This window comes from Oncorhynchus masou, chromosome 11 (assembly GCF_036934945.1).
Source record: "Oncorhynchus masou masou isolate Uvic2021 chromosome 11, UVic_Omas_1.1, whole genome shotgun sequence".
NCBI classification, from domain to species: domain Eukaryota; kingdom Metazoa; phylum Chordata; class Actinopteri; order Salmoniformes; family Salmonidae; genus Oncorhynchus; species Oncorhynchus masou.
The window spans coordinates 29805167-29823574 of NC_088222.1; the positions used below are offsets into that span (position 1 = coordinate 29805167).

The 18408-nt window shown below is 42.3% G+C and overlaps 1 protein-coding gene across 1 annotated transcript; it reads right to left on the minus strand.

Moving 5' to 3' along the window:
• Positions 1-1544: 1544 nt before the first annotated feature.
• Positions 1545-17140, minus strand: LOC135548475 (UDP-glucuronosyltransferase-like). Its single transcript, XM_064978108.1, has 5 exons — positions 16100-17140; positions 12266-12397; positions 5168-5255; positions 4763-4982; positions 1545-3315 (listed from the first exon to the last, which is right to left on the minus strand). The coding sequence occupies exons 1-5, from the start codon at positions 17006-17008 to the stop codon at positions 3030-3032; spliced, it is 1635 nt and encodes a 544-aa protein (XP_064834180.1). The 5' UTR covers positions 17009-17140; the 3' UTR covers positions 1545-3029.
• Positions 17141-18408: the final 1268 nt, after the last annotated feature.

Consider the following 18408-nt stretch of genomic DNA (forward strand, 5'->3'; position numbering starts at 1 on the left):
CCGTAGCACTCACTTCCATCATCATGAAGTGCTTTGAGAGACTAGTCAAGGACCATATCACCTCCAGCCTACCTGACACCCTAGACCCACTTCAATTTGCTTACCGCCCCAATAGGTCAACAGACGACGCAATCGCAACCACACTGCACACTGCCCTAACCCATCTGGAAAAGAGGAATACCTATGTGAGAATGCTGTTCATCGACTACAGCTCAGCATTTAACAATAATAGTACCCTCCAAACTCGTCATCATGCTTGAGCCCCTGGTTCTTGACCCCGCCCTGTGCAACTGGGTACTGGACACGCCGCCCCCAGGTGGTGAGGGTAGGTAACAACATCTCCACCACGCTGATCCTCAACACTGGGGCCCCACAAGGGTGCGTTCTGAGCCCTCTCCTATACTCCCTGTTCACCCAAGACTGCGTGGCCAAGCACACCTCCAACTCAATCATCAAGTTTGCGGACGACACTACAGCGGTAGGCTTGATTACCAACAACGACGAGACGGCCTACAGGGAGGAGGTGAGGGCCCTCGGAGTGTGGTGTCAGGAAAATAACCTCACATTCAACGTCAACAAAACAAAGGAGATGATCGTGGACTTCAGGAAACAGCAGAAGGAGCACCCCCCTATTCACATTGATGGGATAGTAGTGGAGAGGGTAGTAAGTTTTAAGTTCATCGGCATACACATCACGGACAAACTGAATTGGTCCACCCACACAGACAGCATGGTGAAGAAGGCGCAGCAGCGCCTCTTCAACCTCAGGAGGCTGAAGAAATTCGGCTTGTCACCAAAAGCACTCACAAACTTTTACAGATGCACAATCTAGAGCATCCTGTCGGGCTGTATCACCGCCTGGTACGGCAACTGCTCCGCCCACAACCGTAAGGCTCTCCAGAGGGTAGTGAGGTCTGCACAACGCATCACCGGGGGCAAACTACCTGCCCGCCAGGACACCTACACCACCCGATGTCACAGGAAAGATCATCAAGGACAACAACCGCCCGAGCCACTGCCTGTTCACCCCGCTATCATCCAGAAGGCGAGGTCAGTACAGGTGCATCAAAGCAGGGACCGAGAGACTGAAAAACAGCTTCTATCTCAAGGCCATCAGAGTGTTAAACAGACACCACTAACATTGAGTGGCTGCTGCCAACATACTGATGGTTCATTAAAGCCACACCCTCAACGACTGAGGGGGTTTTAAAAAGAGCAAATGTATCCAATTACATTTTCACATTCTTTATGATAAATCTGTAGGTCATTCATTTTGTTTTTAATCTTGAGTTTATGCATGCCTTTTTGTAGTTTCATTGTTTATATATATTTATTTTGGTCATCTTTGAACAACTAATATTCTGCTTGACCAAGATGTCCAGAGAGACAGAGCTGGACCTAAGGTAAGATTGCTGTCTCCCTGGGCATATGTGTATCCAAATGCTGATTTCCCACATAAATGCACATATTCATTCAGGTTACAGACCATGTAACTAGGCCTAGGACCCCTAGACAAACCAAGTTCAACAATATCCGTAGGCTAGTTACGGGTTTCGTAAGTGTTTTATTTTGTGGCAGGATCAATGGCATTTTTTTTTCTGGTTCATATACGGTCAATGAACTAAGTAGACCAGACCCAGCTGCTATTGCATTGGTGCTTACAGGAGAGCCACCCCTTACGCTGAGTAGAACTGTGACAACTTCTTTCAATGGTAAACTACACTACTTGATAAAATCAATCAGAAAGTTTGGTAGTACCGCAGCTCGTGAAGTCAGTCAAGCTAATAAACTCGTCGGGTGGAGTTGTCATTTTTATCCTCCAGATGCATCCTGGTAGAATCATACATTTTCTAACAATCAAAACTGTTGGCTATTTCCACAGACCTATTATTGGTTTGCGTAGGGTAATGTGGCTCAGTTGGTAGCGCATGGTGCTTGTAACGCCAGGATTGTGGGTTTGTTTCCTACGGGGCACTAGTATGAAAAATGTGTGCACTCACTACTGTAAGTCGCACTAGATAAGAGTGGCGGCTAAACTACGTAAATGTACAGTTAGCAAGTCTCCTGCAGAGATAACAAAAAGTGATATGATATTTTAATTTACTATAGCCTATTCGTACGGTAACAAAGTGGCATGATATTTTAATTTACTGTCGTCTACTCGCCGAACAGCCAGCTGTGGTTATTTCCGGTTTCTCATCTCTCATGGGTAATGTAGTTCTCTATTTGGCTGTGTTCAAGTGCTCATTGGAAAGTTATTTCCTCATTCTAACGGCAATGAAAAGGGACAACTTTTTATTAAAATGTGCCTTTTAACAGGATATTGAATCAGCACGACAGGCTGAACTAGAAAGGCCAACAGTTTGAGTCATGTCTAGATTCAACCATATCGCGGAAGAGCTGCGTTATAATGCAATTAACATTTCCGATTGAGACACGTGTGAACGCAGTCTCCGCAAATGCAGGAACATTGTTTTTAAATGGCAATCGCGCTATTGCACTGATCTTCCACAATACAGATTTCATCTAGGCCATACTCTTCCAAAGGCACAGTGTCTGAGAAATGGGACTTGTGTCTTGCTGGATTCAGGCCTTATTGATAACAGATGCATGAAGTTACTTTGACATTATCCTGAGATATCAAACATGATGTAAGCTCCCCCCACGACACACAAACCCTTCACTCACACTATACAAACCCAGGTGTGGGTTTACTGAGTCGTTTTTTTGGTGTTCCTTTACTTCAACCTACAGTAGCCTACAGTATATCCTCCCTGTTATACACACAGGCCCTAGAGGTGGCAGTATAGCTTCACTGGACTCTAGTGCCTTAAGGCTTGGCTGGTATTCAAGCATAGCTTTGTAGGTCGCTTAACATTTGAAGATAATTTGAGTTGATATCTGCAGCATATAACGTGAATGCGATCACAGCAAACACGGAAACATTGCCTGTAAAAGGCACATTATTGGTGACCGTGCACTACAACCAGCTTCGGATTGAATCCCAGCCTAAGCCACAAGAAGGACATTCACTCACTCTTTATCTTCATTGTCCAAATCATTCCACAGCACTTGCGGGAGCAGACAATGCAGCATTTAACGGTGACCATGACAACAGTGAGAATTATAGTAAGTAGCAGAGCGAACACGTCCAGACTGTGGTACTGGATCCAGTTCAGGTCGTGAGCAGCAGGTCTCAGGTGGTCGGCTCCTCCATGGCGCATCACAAACTCTGTCCAGAACACGGCCAGGTCCAACGGCTCAATGGGACGGTCCTTATGCACCGTTGACAGCTGTAGCATCTTCTGCTTGTAACTGAGGAGGAAGGATAGAGAACATGAGGAATGCATCAAGGTTTGCCATCTCTTAATAGACAACTCATGGCTGCTAATACTGTGCCAGTGAAGGAAGTGGGTTCCTCTAATGAGGAACTCTGACTGTCACCTCCAATAATGGATTGGTGACCATATATTTGTACTGAAATGCAATGTGTGTGGATTTAAAGTTAGGATTTGGTCTCTATAGTGTTTGCACTGCTTCTTGAGTTCACAGTATCTCCTATTATAGAAAAACATTTCCATCTAAAAGGACGCATGACGACCAACATGTGAAGTTCAGAGGAGCATGTCAAATGAAAGCTAAGCGTACTTTTTTTGTGAAGGCATATATACATTCTTCAACCATTTTCCATCCAAATAATTAGGAATAAGCAAACACTTATTTCTGGTAAAAGGGGTCTTAGACATCATCTACCAGAAAAAGTCTTAGAAATACATCAAAACACAATGTTAAATTACAGAACCCTGCCAATATCAACACTTATTTGAGTGGGTTGGGGGGCTAGGGTCAGTCTTATATCTGGAGTATTTCTCCTCTGTGAATTTAAATATGCTCTCTCTAATTCCCTCTTTCTCGGAAGACCTGAGACCTAGGACCATGTCTCAGGGACTACCTGGCATGACTCCTTGTTGTCCCCAGTCCACCTGGCCGTTCTGCAGCTCCAGTTTCAACTGTTCTGCCTGCGGCTATGGAACCCTGACCTGTTCACTGTGATTACTATTATTTGACCATGCTGGTCATTTATGATAATCTTGGCCATGTTCTGTTATCTCCACCTGGCACAGCCAGAAGAGGACTGGCCACCCCTCATAGCATAGTTCCTCTCTAGGTTTCTACCTAGATTCTGGCCTTTCTAGGGAGTATTTCCTAGTCACCATGCTTCTACACCTGCTTTGCTTGCTGTTTCGGGTTTAAGGCTGGTTTCTGTACAGCACTTTGATATATCAGCTGATGTAAGAAGGGCTATAAAATACATTTGATGATTATTTGAGAAATTATTTGTCTTCTGTACGTTTAAGAAACATTGCCTTGTGCCTTAATTCCGTTACCAAAAACCTCATGACGGAGGATAATGAATTCATAGAAGTAGCAAGTAAAGGTAGACTTAACAATTAGTTTGTTTTTTTAGTGGTATCAAGTGATTAAAACTCTGAATTCTGTTCCCAAATCAGTAACGGAATTACAGAAAGAAAATTAACAGATTTTTAATTGAATTGGCTAACATGCAAAATCATAGTAGTCAAACCACAGTTGGGTCACATGCTACTGTCCTCCCTTTCACTGGCATACTTTGTTCAGCTCAAATGTTTTCTGTCGTCTGATGGTTAAAGCAACACTGTGAAAACAGTCTGGACAACCCCGCAATCTCACTTCTCTCTTCTATAACATGATGTCCTAGTATTATGTTAGCATGATGTCTGACCTCTTGTCATTGATGACCTTGTTGAGGGCCTCCACCAGTTTGTCTGAGGTGACGTCGAACACACTGAGCACCTCCCCTACTCCCCTCACTGCCATGCGGTGTACGTTGTCACCCTGATCACCAAACAATGGCAGCATCACCATGGGAACGCCGTTACAGATCCCCTCGTAAATACCGTGGGTTCCTCCGTGGGTGATGAAGGCCTTGACCTTGGGGTGGCCTAGAACATAAAATCTTATGAACACAGAACATTCACCACAAGGGTGTTGACATCCAAAATAAAGGAGAAGATTAAGTATTTATCTTGCAACATAAACAGTGTGTTGGGTTCACTGAGAAGTGCCCTTCCGTAACTTCCCCTATATGGTTTATTATAAATATATAACACTAACTGATTAAACCAACCCAGTAAATCATTCTGAGGAAGCCACTTCATCACTCTGACGTTGGCTGGAGCATTCTCAGGCACCACCCCTGTGTACCTCCACAGAACCTGAAAAACAGACAACAGTTTATTTAGCTAATGAAGGCTTAGATTCAATAAGATCAAGTGTTAATCGGCAACAGACGACACCCGCAAAGCTGTTGTTTTGGCAGTGGCTGGGGGTGTAAATCACTGGTAACTGTGTTCGAGCTGTCAAAGTGGTGAGGAGCTGCTCGAATGATCATTGGGTGGATTCGATTATGCTGAGATGCAGGGCCAGGCAAAGGACCATCGGGCAAGGAGGAGTGCCATTCTCAAATCAAACAGTAATCTGTGCCACTGTCATTTTGTCAACAAGGCAGCATGGTGGATTTATGGGAACATTGTTTCATTTAATGACATCTGCTTTCGTATTGTTAATGGGATACAGTTTTACATTTATTTGGTCAATTATTAAGCATCCTAAGTATTAGATTTTTTTTCTTCTGGTCCACTTAAATGATTGTTGTAGATGAGTTTTCATTTTGCCATTTTGTTTTCTTTCCACGTTCATTTTATATCCTGAAAAAATAATTTTAGCAAGGGGAGCATTGAGTTTTCAATTCAATATTGGTCAGATATCAGAAGATCTGCAAATAAGTTCAGTTTATATTCATGTCAACCTATACCGAGACCTGTTACGTTTGGGTCCAGTCTAACTATTTCTGCAAGCGGTTCAATTGCCAGAGCAAAGAGAATTGGGGGAGAAAGAAAATACATCCCTCTTGTGCCCTTTTCAAAAGCAATTTTATCAGATAATGTATTTCAGCTGGAACATGTTCTTGTATGTGTTTGTTAGTGTTTATTTTGAATAAACCCTGTTTGATTATGTATCAAGTCTGGTAAGACTTGCCATTCTATTGCTTCTGAACTTTGTTATTTTGTGAGTTTATTAAATACTCATCTGATGCAGCATTCCATCACTTTCCTTATTGGTCAAATAGCCCTTACACAGCCTGGAGGTGTGTTGGGTCATTGTCCTGTTGAAAATTAAATGATTCTCCCACTAAGCCCAAACCAGATTTGATGGCGTATCACTGCAGAATGCTATGGTAGCCATGCTGGTTAAGTGTGCCTTGAATTCTAAATAAATCACTGACCATGTCACCAGCAAAGCACCATCACACCACCTCCATGCTTCACTGTGGGAAGCACACATGCGGAGATCATCCGTTCAGCTACTCTGCGTCTCACAAAGACCCGGAGTTGGAACCAAAAATCTCAAATTTGGACTCATCAGACCAAAGGACAGATTTCCACCCGTCTAATGTCCATAGCTCGTGTTTCTTGGCCCAAGCAAGTGTTGTCTTATTGGTATCGTTTAGTAGTGATTTCTTTGCAGCAATTTGACCATGAAGGCCTGATTCACGCAGTCTCCAATGAACAGTTGATTTTGAGATGTCTGCAACTTGAACTTTGAAGCATTTATTTGGACTGCAATCTGAGGTGCAGTTAACTCTGCAGCAGAGGTAAGTCTGGGTCTTCCTTTCCTGTGGCAGTCCTCACGAGAGCCAGTTTCATCATAGCGCTTGAAGAAACGTTCAAAGTTAGACATTTTCCGGCTTGACTGACCTTCATGTCTTAAAGTAATGATGGACTTTCGTTTCCCTTTGCTTATTTGAGCTGTTCTTGCCATAATATGGACTTGGTCTTTCACCAAATAGGGCTATCTTCTGTATACCCCCATACCTTGTCAAAACACAACTGATTGGCTCAAATGCATTAAGGAGGAAAGAAATTCAAAAAAATTACCTTAAGGCACGCCTGTTAATTGAAATGCATTCCAGGTCACGACCTCATGAAGCTGGTTGAGAGAATGCCAAGAGTGTGCAAAGCTATTATCAAGGCAAAGGGTTGCTACTTTGAAGAATCTCAAAATAAAATAAAACTATTTTATGCTTTTTTTGTTTACTGTGTTATTTCATAGTGTTGATGTTTTCACTGTTATTCTACAATGTAGAAAATTGTAAAAAATAAAGAAAAACCCTGGAATGAGTAGGTGTCCAGACTTTTGACTGGTACTGTATATATATACCCCAAGAAGAAGAGTGCTCTCCTTTTTTGACACCACAATCCACAAAGCAAGTCCTGCAGGCTCTAGTTTTATCTTGATTATTGCCCAGTCATATAGTCAAGTACTGTGAAGAAATACCCAATGAAGCTGCAGCTGGCCCAAAGCAGAGCGGCACATCTTGCTTTTCAATGTAATCAAAGGGCTAATATTAGTACTATGCATGCCAGTCTGTCTTGGCTAAGAGTTGAGGGAAGACTGGCTGCGTCACTTGTTTTTTATAAGAAACGTGTTGGAAATTCCAAATTGTTTGCATAGTCAACTTACACACACACACAGCACTGAAAACACTTACCCCGCCAGACATGCCACCAGGGGTCTTTTCAGTCCCCAGGTCCAGAACAATTTCAAGGAAACGTATAGTATTATACAGAGCCCTTCCATCTTATATAGCTCAAGTGAACAGCAAACCTGGTTTCAAAACACTAGTAAAGCACCACCTCGTGGCACAAGACCTTTCCCACGTGACCTACTTGTTGTATGTTTGTACTGACATGTATGTGTAACTGATAAATGGATGCACACACACACTACATGTCAATGATTTAAATGTATGTCAAGTATTTTGTCTAATGTCTTTCATTATATGTCGGACCCCAGTAAGACTAGCTGTTGCCATTGCGCCGGCTAATGGGGATCCTAATACAGCTAATAAAATGTTCCTGAGTGGTAGAATTATATTTTTGACATATCTGCTCGGCAAGACTAGCAATGATTTAACAACCAATTTGACAGAGCTTGAAGAATTTTGAAAAGAACAATGGGCAAATATTGAACAATCCAGCTATGCAAAGCTCTTAGATTTACCCAGAAAGACTCTAATCGCTGCCAAAGGTGATTCTGAAATGTATTGACTCAGAGGTGTGAATAGTTGGATAAATTAGGTATGTCTATCTTTAAATTTCAAGAAATTAGCTAACATTTCTAAAACCTGTTTTCACTGTCATTATTGGGTATTGTGTGTAGATGGCTAAGAAAAAATATTTTTAATTCAGACTGTAAAACAATGTGGAATAAGTCAAGGGGTATGAATACTTTATGAAGGCACTACAGATATTCTAAACAAAGTGTTATGATAACTTTTCAAGTGTAACAGTTTCATGTACAATACATCCTCCTTATGCCTTGGGAGTTCTGCTCCTGATGTGGTAAGGGGGTTCCCATAACACTGCTGAACAACAAATCCACCAGGTTTTGTAAGTAGCCTGTGAATAGAATAAAAATATCATCACTCAATAAACATACAGCGAAGAAAAAATACTTTTCTCTAGTTTGGAAGTAATTATACAAATAGTGACTAAGTACAGAATAGATTCAGGCCAGTGATGTTGACGTTTCTATGCAACCAGGTGTGTAAAGTTACCTTTGCTGAATGCTTGCTGACACGCATTTGTAGCATGCTCGCTAAAAAGACTGGTACTCGGGCTAGACAAATGCCATCCTTCATTTATTTTTGCGCTAGAAAATAAACAATATACTTTTATGATAACAGGCATTTTGTTTTAGCACTAGTAGCAGACGAAGCCCACGAAAGCTAGCGAACTAACCTAGCCATTGATCATAACTCCGAGATCCATTACAGTAAAGGCAGAATTCTGTTTGGGCCAGAGTTATCAAGAGAAAACCCAAATAACATTCCTGTTCTCAAAAAAGTATATTAGCCAGTGGTTAAGGGCGCTGTACTGCAACGCCAGCTGTGCCACCAGAGACCCTGGATTCGCGCCCAGGCTCTGTCGTACCCGGCCGCGACCGGGAGGTCCGTGGGGCGACGCATAATTGGCCTAGCGTCATCCGAGTGAGGGAGGGCTTGGCCGGTAGGGATATCCTTGTCTCATCGTGCACCAGCGACTCCTGTGGCGGGCCGGGCGCAGTGTGCGTGCACGGTGTTTCCTCGAACACATTGGTGCGGCTGGCTTTCCGGGTTGGATGCGGGCTGTGTTAAGAAGCAGTGCGGCTTGGTTGGGTTGTAGCGATGATAGTAGCTACTAAAAACAAAACGATTGGATACCATGAAATTGGGGAGAAAAAGGGGTAAAAGAAAGAAAACAAAGAATATTAGCTAGCTACATAACTTGCAAATCCAGGTTAGTTATATCTTTATCCTAATTTAAATGAATTAGCATAGGTTCGCTAATAGGGAGCTTAACTAGCCAATTCAATTTGAAACCTTATCGATAGCAAGCTGACTGTAACATCCCATCAAATTGTACTGTCAGGTATAACTATGCAAATTTCTCTATGACATTACACATAAAGAGAGGATATGTATTTAGCTAGTTACATCACAGTATCATAGCTAGCTAGCTACTCACCACACACGTCACAGTCATCTTGTCGTATGTAATCCATTCCTTGCAATATTGTCGAATGCATTAGAAGTTTGCAAGTGTGCATGCGTTACACATGGCAGCTGGGGGTGGACCACACCTTGTTGTCTCTGGGCAATTGGACATCATTGACAAAATTCGACATGTAAGTAATCTAAAACCTACCCATCCATACCCGTTGTGACCCGTTGACTTCCAAATCTCGTTTTGGGCGAGACTCACTTTATGACCAAAATTATCCTCTTTACACATTGTAGTAAATGTTGACACCAGAATGAATGTTTCTGATTCCTATCGATGCCACATAGGCCATTTATAACCAGGGAAGTTGGTTCTTGGAGGCATTTCCTCTTTAAATGGTGGAAGCCCTCAATGGAAAAGTCTACAACAGAACAGTTATTTCCATCTAGAGTGCTCTTTTTATCTCTATGATTGACACTCAAGACTGAAACTGCAGTTTGTTTTGCCAAAATAAAGATGGGTAAAATGATATTTTAAACATCTAACAATTAATCAACATTGAACATTTTAACAGAAAACAATACATTCGATTTAAAGGTTTTTAAAATCAGGTTAAAAATCATGTTTTTTAATATTTTGTTATGCAAATAAAAATATTACAATGAATCTAATAGAAGGTTAAATCAAAATGATCACTACTGTGCATGGTTCTCCCTTTATTGCAACTTTTTCGGTATGTTTCAGTAGTGACACATTTAGTGGAGTGGTAAGGAATTCAGGTAAATATTTAAAATATGCTATACAAATTGTGTGAGTATATGGCATAACTTAATTGGCAACTCTAGATACTCGCATCTCAAGTAAACTCCCTCTTGACCCCTCTCCTGGACAAGCTCACTGAGGGGAGTGAGCCTCTAGGTCATACACTATCCCAGGATAAGTGCAACATCAGAGAGGACATAAAGGGGTTCCAGACACTGCCCTACACCCCCCCCCCCATGCCAAAGGAGGGAGTGACTTGCTCACAGACATTGTGGAGACAAGTAATCGGTTCCCCATTAATCACGCCATCCCTTCACATGGTTTAATAGGTAAAGACACATTCACATATGAAGACAATGTTCCATCCTGTCCTCATCCCTTTCTGATATTCTGCATAGCACCAGAGACATGTAAAAGACAAGCCTGACCTCTCCCCTCTCTGGGCCCCAAGTGACTGAGCCCCAGCTGAGGGAAGAAATGCAACTGCCAAATCTAGAGTCCAAAGAAATGCATTCTAATAAAGAATATCACATAACAATATTGTGTAGATAAGACATCTTAATTACTTATGTTACCCAACTAATTATTATTCATCCACCACAAGTGTTAAACAAATCAAAATAGATTTGAGATTCTTGAAAGTAGCCACCCTTTGCCTTGACAGCTTTGCACACTCATGTTATTCTCTCAATCAGCTTCATGAGGATGCTATTTCCAACAGTCTTGAAGTAGTTTCCGCATGTGCTGAGCACTTGTTGGCTGCTTTTCCTTCACTCTGCGGTCCAACTCATCTCAATTGAGTTGAGGTCAGGTGATTGTGGAGGCCAGGTCATCTGATGCAGCACTCGTCACTCTCCTTGGTCAAATAGCCATTGTCATGTTGAAAAAACAAATCAAATCTAAAGTGGCTGGAGTTGAGTCAGTGTGTTGGCAGCAGCAACTCAATGTTATTGGTTGCTGTTTAACAGTCTGATGGCCTTGAGATTGAAAAACAGCTTCTGTCTCTTGGTCCCAGCTTTGATGCACCTGTACTGACCTCGCCTTCTGGATGATAGCGGGGTGAACAGGCAGTGGCTTTGATGGGTATTGTCCTTGATGATCTTTATGGCCTTCCTGTAACATCGGGTGGTGTAGGTGTCCTGGAGGGCAGGTAGTTTGCCCCCGGTGATGCGTTGTGCAGACCTCACTACCCTCTGGAGAGCCTTACGGTTGTGGGCGGAGCAGTTGCCGTACCAGGCGGTGATACAGCCCGCCAGGATGCTCTGGATTGTGCATCTGTAGAAGTTTGAGTGCTTTTGGTGACAAGCCGAATTTCTTCAGCCTACTGAGGTTGAAGAGGCGCTGCTGCGCCTTCTTCACGATGCTGTCTGTGTGAGTGGACCAATTCAGTTTGTCTGTGATGTGTATGCCGAGGAACTTAACTTATTACCCTCTCCACTACTGTTCCATCGATGTGGATAGGGGGGTGTTCCCTCTGCTGTTTCCTGAAGTCCACAATCATCTCCTTAGTTTTGTTGACGTTGAGTGTGAGGTTATTGTCCTGACACCACACTCCGAGGGCCCTCACCTCCTCCCTGTAGGCCGTCTAGGATAGGATAAAGTAATCCTTCTCACCCCCCCCCCCCTTAAATGATTTAGATGCACTATTGTAAAGTGGCTGTTCCACTGGATGTCATAAGGTGAATTCACCAATTTGTAAGTCGCTCTGGATAAGAGCGTCTGCCAAATGACTTAAATGTAAATGTAAATGTCTACCTGACGTACTGTATGTTGGAAGATGTGTGCTGAAAGTTTGTTAGACCCCAATTTACACCACTTCTGTAGAACGACAGTGCACTACATTTGGCCAGTTCTGGTCAAAAATCGTGCACTATGTAGAAAATAGGGTACCATTTAGGATGTATTTGCATTGTCCTTACCCTCTGAGGGATCCTGCTGAAGGCATCAAAGAACTGCTTGGCTCTCTCCTCTGGCATCTGGGAGACCAAAGAGCCCAGGGTGAAGACCACGAAGCCATCCTCTCCTGACTCATCCACAAACTCCTGCAGGTCCTGAAGAGGCACGGGGGTGAATGGTTACTTAACAAGGACATTTTACATTTTAACATTTTAGTCATTTAGCAGATGCGCTTATCCAGTGACTTAGTCAATGCATTCAACTACAGTGGCAAGAAAAACTATGTGGACCCTTTGGAATTACCTGGATTTCTGCATAAATTAGACATAAAATTTGATCTGATCTTCAGCTTAGTCACAAAAATAGACAAAAACAATTTGCTTAAACTAATAGCACACACATTATTGAATGTTTGTCTATATTGAATACATAATTTAAACATTCACAGTGTAGGTTGGAAAAGGTAAAATTAATTCCCAAGTTTATCAAGACATTTTGCAGGAGAATGTAAGTCTATCAGTCCGCTAATTGAAGCTCAACAGAAGTTGGGTGATGCAACAGGACAACAACCCAAAAGACAGAAATAAATCAACAGAATGGCTTGAACAGAAGAAAATACACCTTCTGGAGTGGCTCAGACAGAGTCCTGACCTCAACCTGATTTTAAAATGCTGTGGCATGACTTCGAGCGGTTCACACCAGACATCCTAAGAATATTGCTGAATTGAAACAGTTTTGTAAAGATGAATGGTCCAAAATTCCTCCTGACCATTGTGCAGGTCTGATCCGCAACTACAGACAACGTTTGGTTGGGTTTATTGCTGCCAAAGGAGGGTCAACTAGTTATTAAATCCATGGGTTCACATACTTTTTCCACCCTACACTGTGAATGTTTACATGGTGTGTTCAATAAAGACATGAAAACGTATAAATGTTTATTAGTTTAAGCAGACTGTCTATTGTTGTGACTTAGATGAAGATCAGATCAAATTTGATGACCAATTTATGCAGAAATCCAGGTAATTCCAAAGGGTTCACATACTTTTTCTTGCCACTAAGTTTAGTGGGAAAGTACAACCACATATCACAGTTATGCTACTAGATCCTTTGAAATGTCTTCACACTATGCAATGGAATTGTATGTCCACAGGCAGAAAACGGACAGCAACTGGTGTGTACTCTTACTCTGAAACGTTCCTTCATAGTAGCCATCAACATTTCACATTGGACAAAATAAAACGTGTAGGGGACTAAATCATATAGTTGACATTGGACAATATGTCTTAACTTCCATACATCAGTGTTACAACATTAGTTGGTCTAGTTAGTAAAACATTGGCTGAAGAGTGAGGTTATGAAAGGAGGCCATGCTTTGAAAGCACACCCTGTAGTCATACAAGGTAAAGGCATACTAAACCCTAACCCCAACCCTACAGAAATATCCCTGCAGAGTAGTTTCCCTTCCTGAGGTTTGTAGTGTTGGAAGAACACAATAGGGCCCCTCAGTTCCTCTGTTAGATTATAATGGCCACAGTCCAGGAGGAAAGAATTGCTGTTCCTGGCTCAGGTTTCACTGGCTGCACAGAGCCAGTGTCCCACATGGCACCCCATTCCCTATATAGTGCATTACTTTTGACTAGAGCATATGGACCCGGTCAAAAATGGTGCCATTTGGGATACAACCAGACTGTTTAGAGAAGAGCGAGGAATACTCTCCCAAAACTAATGTTGAGCAATACTTTCTACAAAATATGAAGAACCACACCAATGCTTTCCATGCACATCTGCTTTGTCATTTTTGCCTTCTCCAAGCTCAATGATTGGGTTAGAAAAACACATCTCAAATTAACTAGAACTGTTTTCAGAAACTCAATTTGAAAGTGTAATTACGCAGAATTGCTATTGGTGCATTGATTCTTTTATGCCTAATGATTCCTATAGCACTCTGGCACCCCAAGTGGTGCAGTGTTCTAAAACACTGCACTGCATCTCAGTGCAAGAGGCGTCACTGCAGTACCTGGTTTGAATCCAGGCTGCATCACATCTGGCTGTGGTTGGAAGTCCCATAGGGCGATGCATAATTGGCCCAGCATTGTCTGGATTTGGCTGGGGTAGGCCGTCATTGTAAATAAGAATTTGTTCTTAACTTACTTGCTTAGTTAAATTTAAAAAATCCATTATCAATAGAGGAAAGTGAGGTAAGTTGAGCCATTTCTCAGATTCAGCATCACTCTGTCAAGGGAAATATACTATTCTTTCTAACAAATATGTATATTGTTGTGTATATCGGGAAATAATCAGAATTAATGTAAACATTACATATTTGAAAACATAGTTTGTCTAAAAAAGATGGTCCCTTGGCACAACTTACCCCGGGTATGGGGTATGTTGAACCGCAGGACAGGGTAAGTTAAGTTGCCCACAAATTTCTGTCCTGAATGAAATATCATCACTACCTTTCCCAAACACAACATTGCAATTTTTTGTCTTTTGATCATTTTAAGCATCTATTAATACAGGCTAAATAACACCTAACAAACACTTTGCACTTTTTTGACCACTTTTAACATAGGCCATAGGCCCTGTTACCTCATATCCAATCGATAATGCCTTGCATTATGCCTGGGAAGAAAACGCATCAATTTGTTCAACCTGCCATTGGCTCGGCCATTGGCTCGGCCATTGGCTCAGCCATCGGCTCAACTTACCCCAAGTTACAAGGATGTACTTTCATGCTAGGTCTATAAGCTCCTCACATTGAAGCTTATAAAGACCCCAACTGATGTATAGAACAATCTTAAAATAATCTGCTTTTGGTTTAGATAGAGGTTTCATGATGCCTGTAACACAATACATTCAATTGGCTTGGGGAAAATTCATTTTTTTGGACTTAACTTGCTTACCACTTTTTCCATGTGGTTTCTTCCTTCAGATTCATTAAATGATGACCTCTTTCCTAAATATTTGGTAAAATGCTTAATTTTTTGTGTGTGTGTGTTTGGGAGGAAAAGGGTGACTCAACTTACTCCACTCTCCCCAACGCATGATACTTAGAATTGACAGGAAAGTAGCTGGTTCTCTAGTCTACACTATGTTTCTAGATCGGTTCACAGATTTGAAGGCAAATTAGGTTGGAATGCATGTTGTATAACGTGAGGAGGAGCTGAACATGGTACACAAACATTGAGCTATGTCAAGTCAATCCTCATGGAGGAAACACAGATCAGGTTACAGCCGGTTGCTAATTGAATGTCTGACAACACCCCAAAAAACCAAACAAAAAGGGATTCAGAGAACGCGTTGGAACATAAAGATCTTGAAAAGGGATATTGTCCCAAATAAGAATTTGATATCTTGAAATATGTAAACAAGTTTAAAGTTTGCTGTATTTTATCCAGAGGAATCATTGCTGTGGTCCAACTGCCACTGCAGTGAATCTATCCCTTAAAGGATAATTCTACCCTAAAACTGTACATATTTCTTTAATTAGTCCATTGTTGATATAGTCCCAAAAATAATTTGCATGTCAGTAATCAAGTTTTCAAGATGTATAACTTTCAAAATACAAAAATACAGCTGGTTTGTGGCATTTAACGTCATATGATGCAAAACGCGTATACCGGCTGTATTTCTGTATTATGAAAGTTATACATCTTGAAAATGTGATTGCTGACATGCAAAACATTTTGGGACTATATCAAGAATGGACTAATGAAACAAATACCAAAGTAGTTTTTGGATTAAGTTTTCCTTTAAGGTTTCTGTACCTGGATCCATACAACATATAAGGTGCACAACTCCGCAAAGTGGAAGTTTCTCCACTTGTTTGTTTTAAAACATTTTGACAAGAGACTCACCGGTGGCAGCGGAGCTCTTTTACCACAGTTGATGCCTCCTATGGTGACCATGTTGGGCATCCTGGGTTTGGGATATTCAAAGGTGTAGTCATACCTCAGCAGCCAGATAGCACCGTTTCCCAGCAGCTCCCTGTATGTCATGTCTTTCTCCAGATACCTACTGGTCAGCTTGTCAAAGCTGGCAAACATGAATGAACACAGGTAGCTCTCCAGACTGTACATCATCATGTTCTTCAACCTCCCTAGGAAGTCCATGTGGTCAGTGTTGCCTGAGTGGAAGCGTGGTACATAGGAGGGGGGAGTGGGGCACTGGGCAGCCCTGTCATCCAGCCCACAGGGGATCCCCCTCAGGAAGTACACTGCTGAGATGTTGAAGGAGTCAGCAATGATGGATCCACAGGGTAGGAAGGGATCCGTCAACATCAGCTGGAACCCTTCTCCTCTGAGGCGCTGCATCAGGGGTTCATCATACAGCAGACCCTCACAGCCTTTCACCTGCATGGTGGTGAAGTCAACCAGATGCTGCACGCTCACAAATATATCCATTGCCTCCGGCATCTTGAGAAACACGCCGTCCTTCAGTTTGTTGACGCTCTCGTCCAGCTGTGCCTTGCTGTAAGGGACCCTAAAAGTCTCAGTCCTGTAGTAGTCAGAGCCCTGGATGAGGATGGACGTCTCAGGGACCAGCACCACCATCTCATGGCCCCTGGCCGCCAGCTCCTTCACCAGCAGCTTCATGCTCAGCCAGTGGCTCCCATCTACAGGCATCACCAAGACCTTGTCCCCCTGGATGGTCCCCGGACACAGGGCCAGGCAGTACAGCAGGGCCAGCGAACCCTGTCCCAGACACTGCCCCATCTTCAGCCCCGTCCTCAACCCCAGCACAGGAACATTCTCCCCCCAACCCATGCCTCTCTGCCTTTCAGCTCAGTAATGCGAGCTGCTGTGAGAAGGACAATACCTCCCTGAGATCTGGCACTGAGTGCTACTGAGAGGGGGCTGGACCTCAGAGTAAACTGTGGATGGGGGGGTTGGTGAGTGTCTCCCTGCTCATTCTCGCTGCCTCTATGGGCAGGCTGTTATATAAGACCAGACAGTCCTTCCTGTGGGCTAAAGTTTATCTGTAGGCTGATTGGTTCATGATTCCTTAAGATCAATTGAGAGGTACAAGATTGGCTCGCCAGTAATCTCTTGTGACAACCTTAATAGTGGGTTAGCTGAGTTGGTTCTAGGTGCCGAGATTAGCTAGCTAGTGACTTATAATGTAATAGTTTTTAAAGCAAAACTGTACCAGAGATACTTATGATCAATTAGATTTTTTTAACAAGTACTGAAACAAGAAAAGTAAACATGGCTCATTTAAATGGGCGGTTTTCTTGTTTGAAGTGTTTTCTTATTTCCACAAAATAAACTATTTATTAATTTCCCATTGAGCAGCATGATATTGAAAAAAAAGTCATTACAGAGCATGTAAGTCAAAGTTACCCGTACCATGGGAGGAGTCATGGTGGTATTCTAATCCTCAAACTCAGAGTATGACCTCATGTTTCGTGAGGAATCTAGATCATTAACTTCAGCTCCTCCCCTTTCTCCTCCCACCCAAAACACTGACATACTTTTCACATACTTTCACACACTTTCTCAAGCACACATACACACACTCAAAAAGACCAGTGGCGTGCGAAGGCAGCTGTCTTGGGAAACAAACACTCACACGTCCAGTCTGCGGGAGATAACATCTAACATATGATATATAGAGCAGTATTTCACCTACAGTTAAAGCTAATATTACTATTGACAAACCACCTTTATCACAGTGACACAAATACATTACATTTGTCCTATGTTAATGAAGAACAAAAGATTTGTTTCCTTGAACATCAACAAAAATACATCAGCATTGAAAGAATGCTGAGTGTTACGCAATCAACCATATTTGAATTACAGTACATATTACAATACAATACAGTATACAGTGCTAATCAACTATTTTAAAGGTGAAGGACTGTAATCAATAATAACACTGTTATCCTGAGTACAGTCCCACCCACAGACTGAGCCTCTCTACACCACGTTCTATTTACTCCCTGAACAGGAACTGTTGAGGTGATCAACTAACTCACTGTGATGGTTCCTAATGACTGAAGCTAAATATAAAAATTACTTTCAGTGCCCATCATTCTGGATATGATCAGACAGTTTACTGGTGTTGTTACCATGTTTGTTTGTGTATCTGGGGTATCAGGGCACTACAGTGTAAACAACTAGCTGAGGAATACAGCCAGGCCCCCAGGGACAATACAACAGTC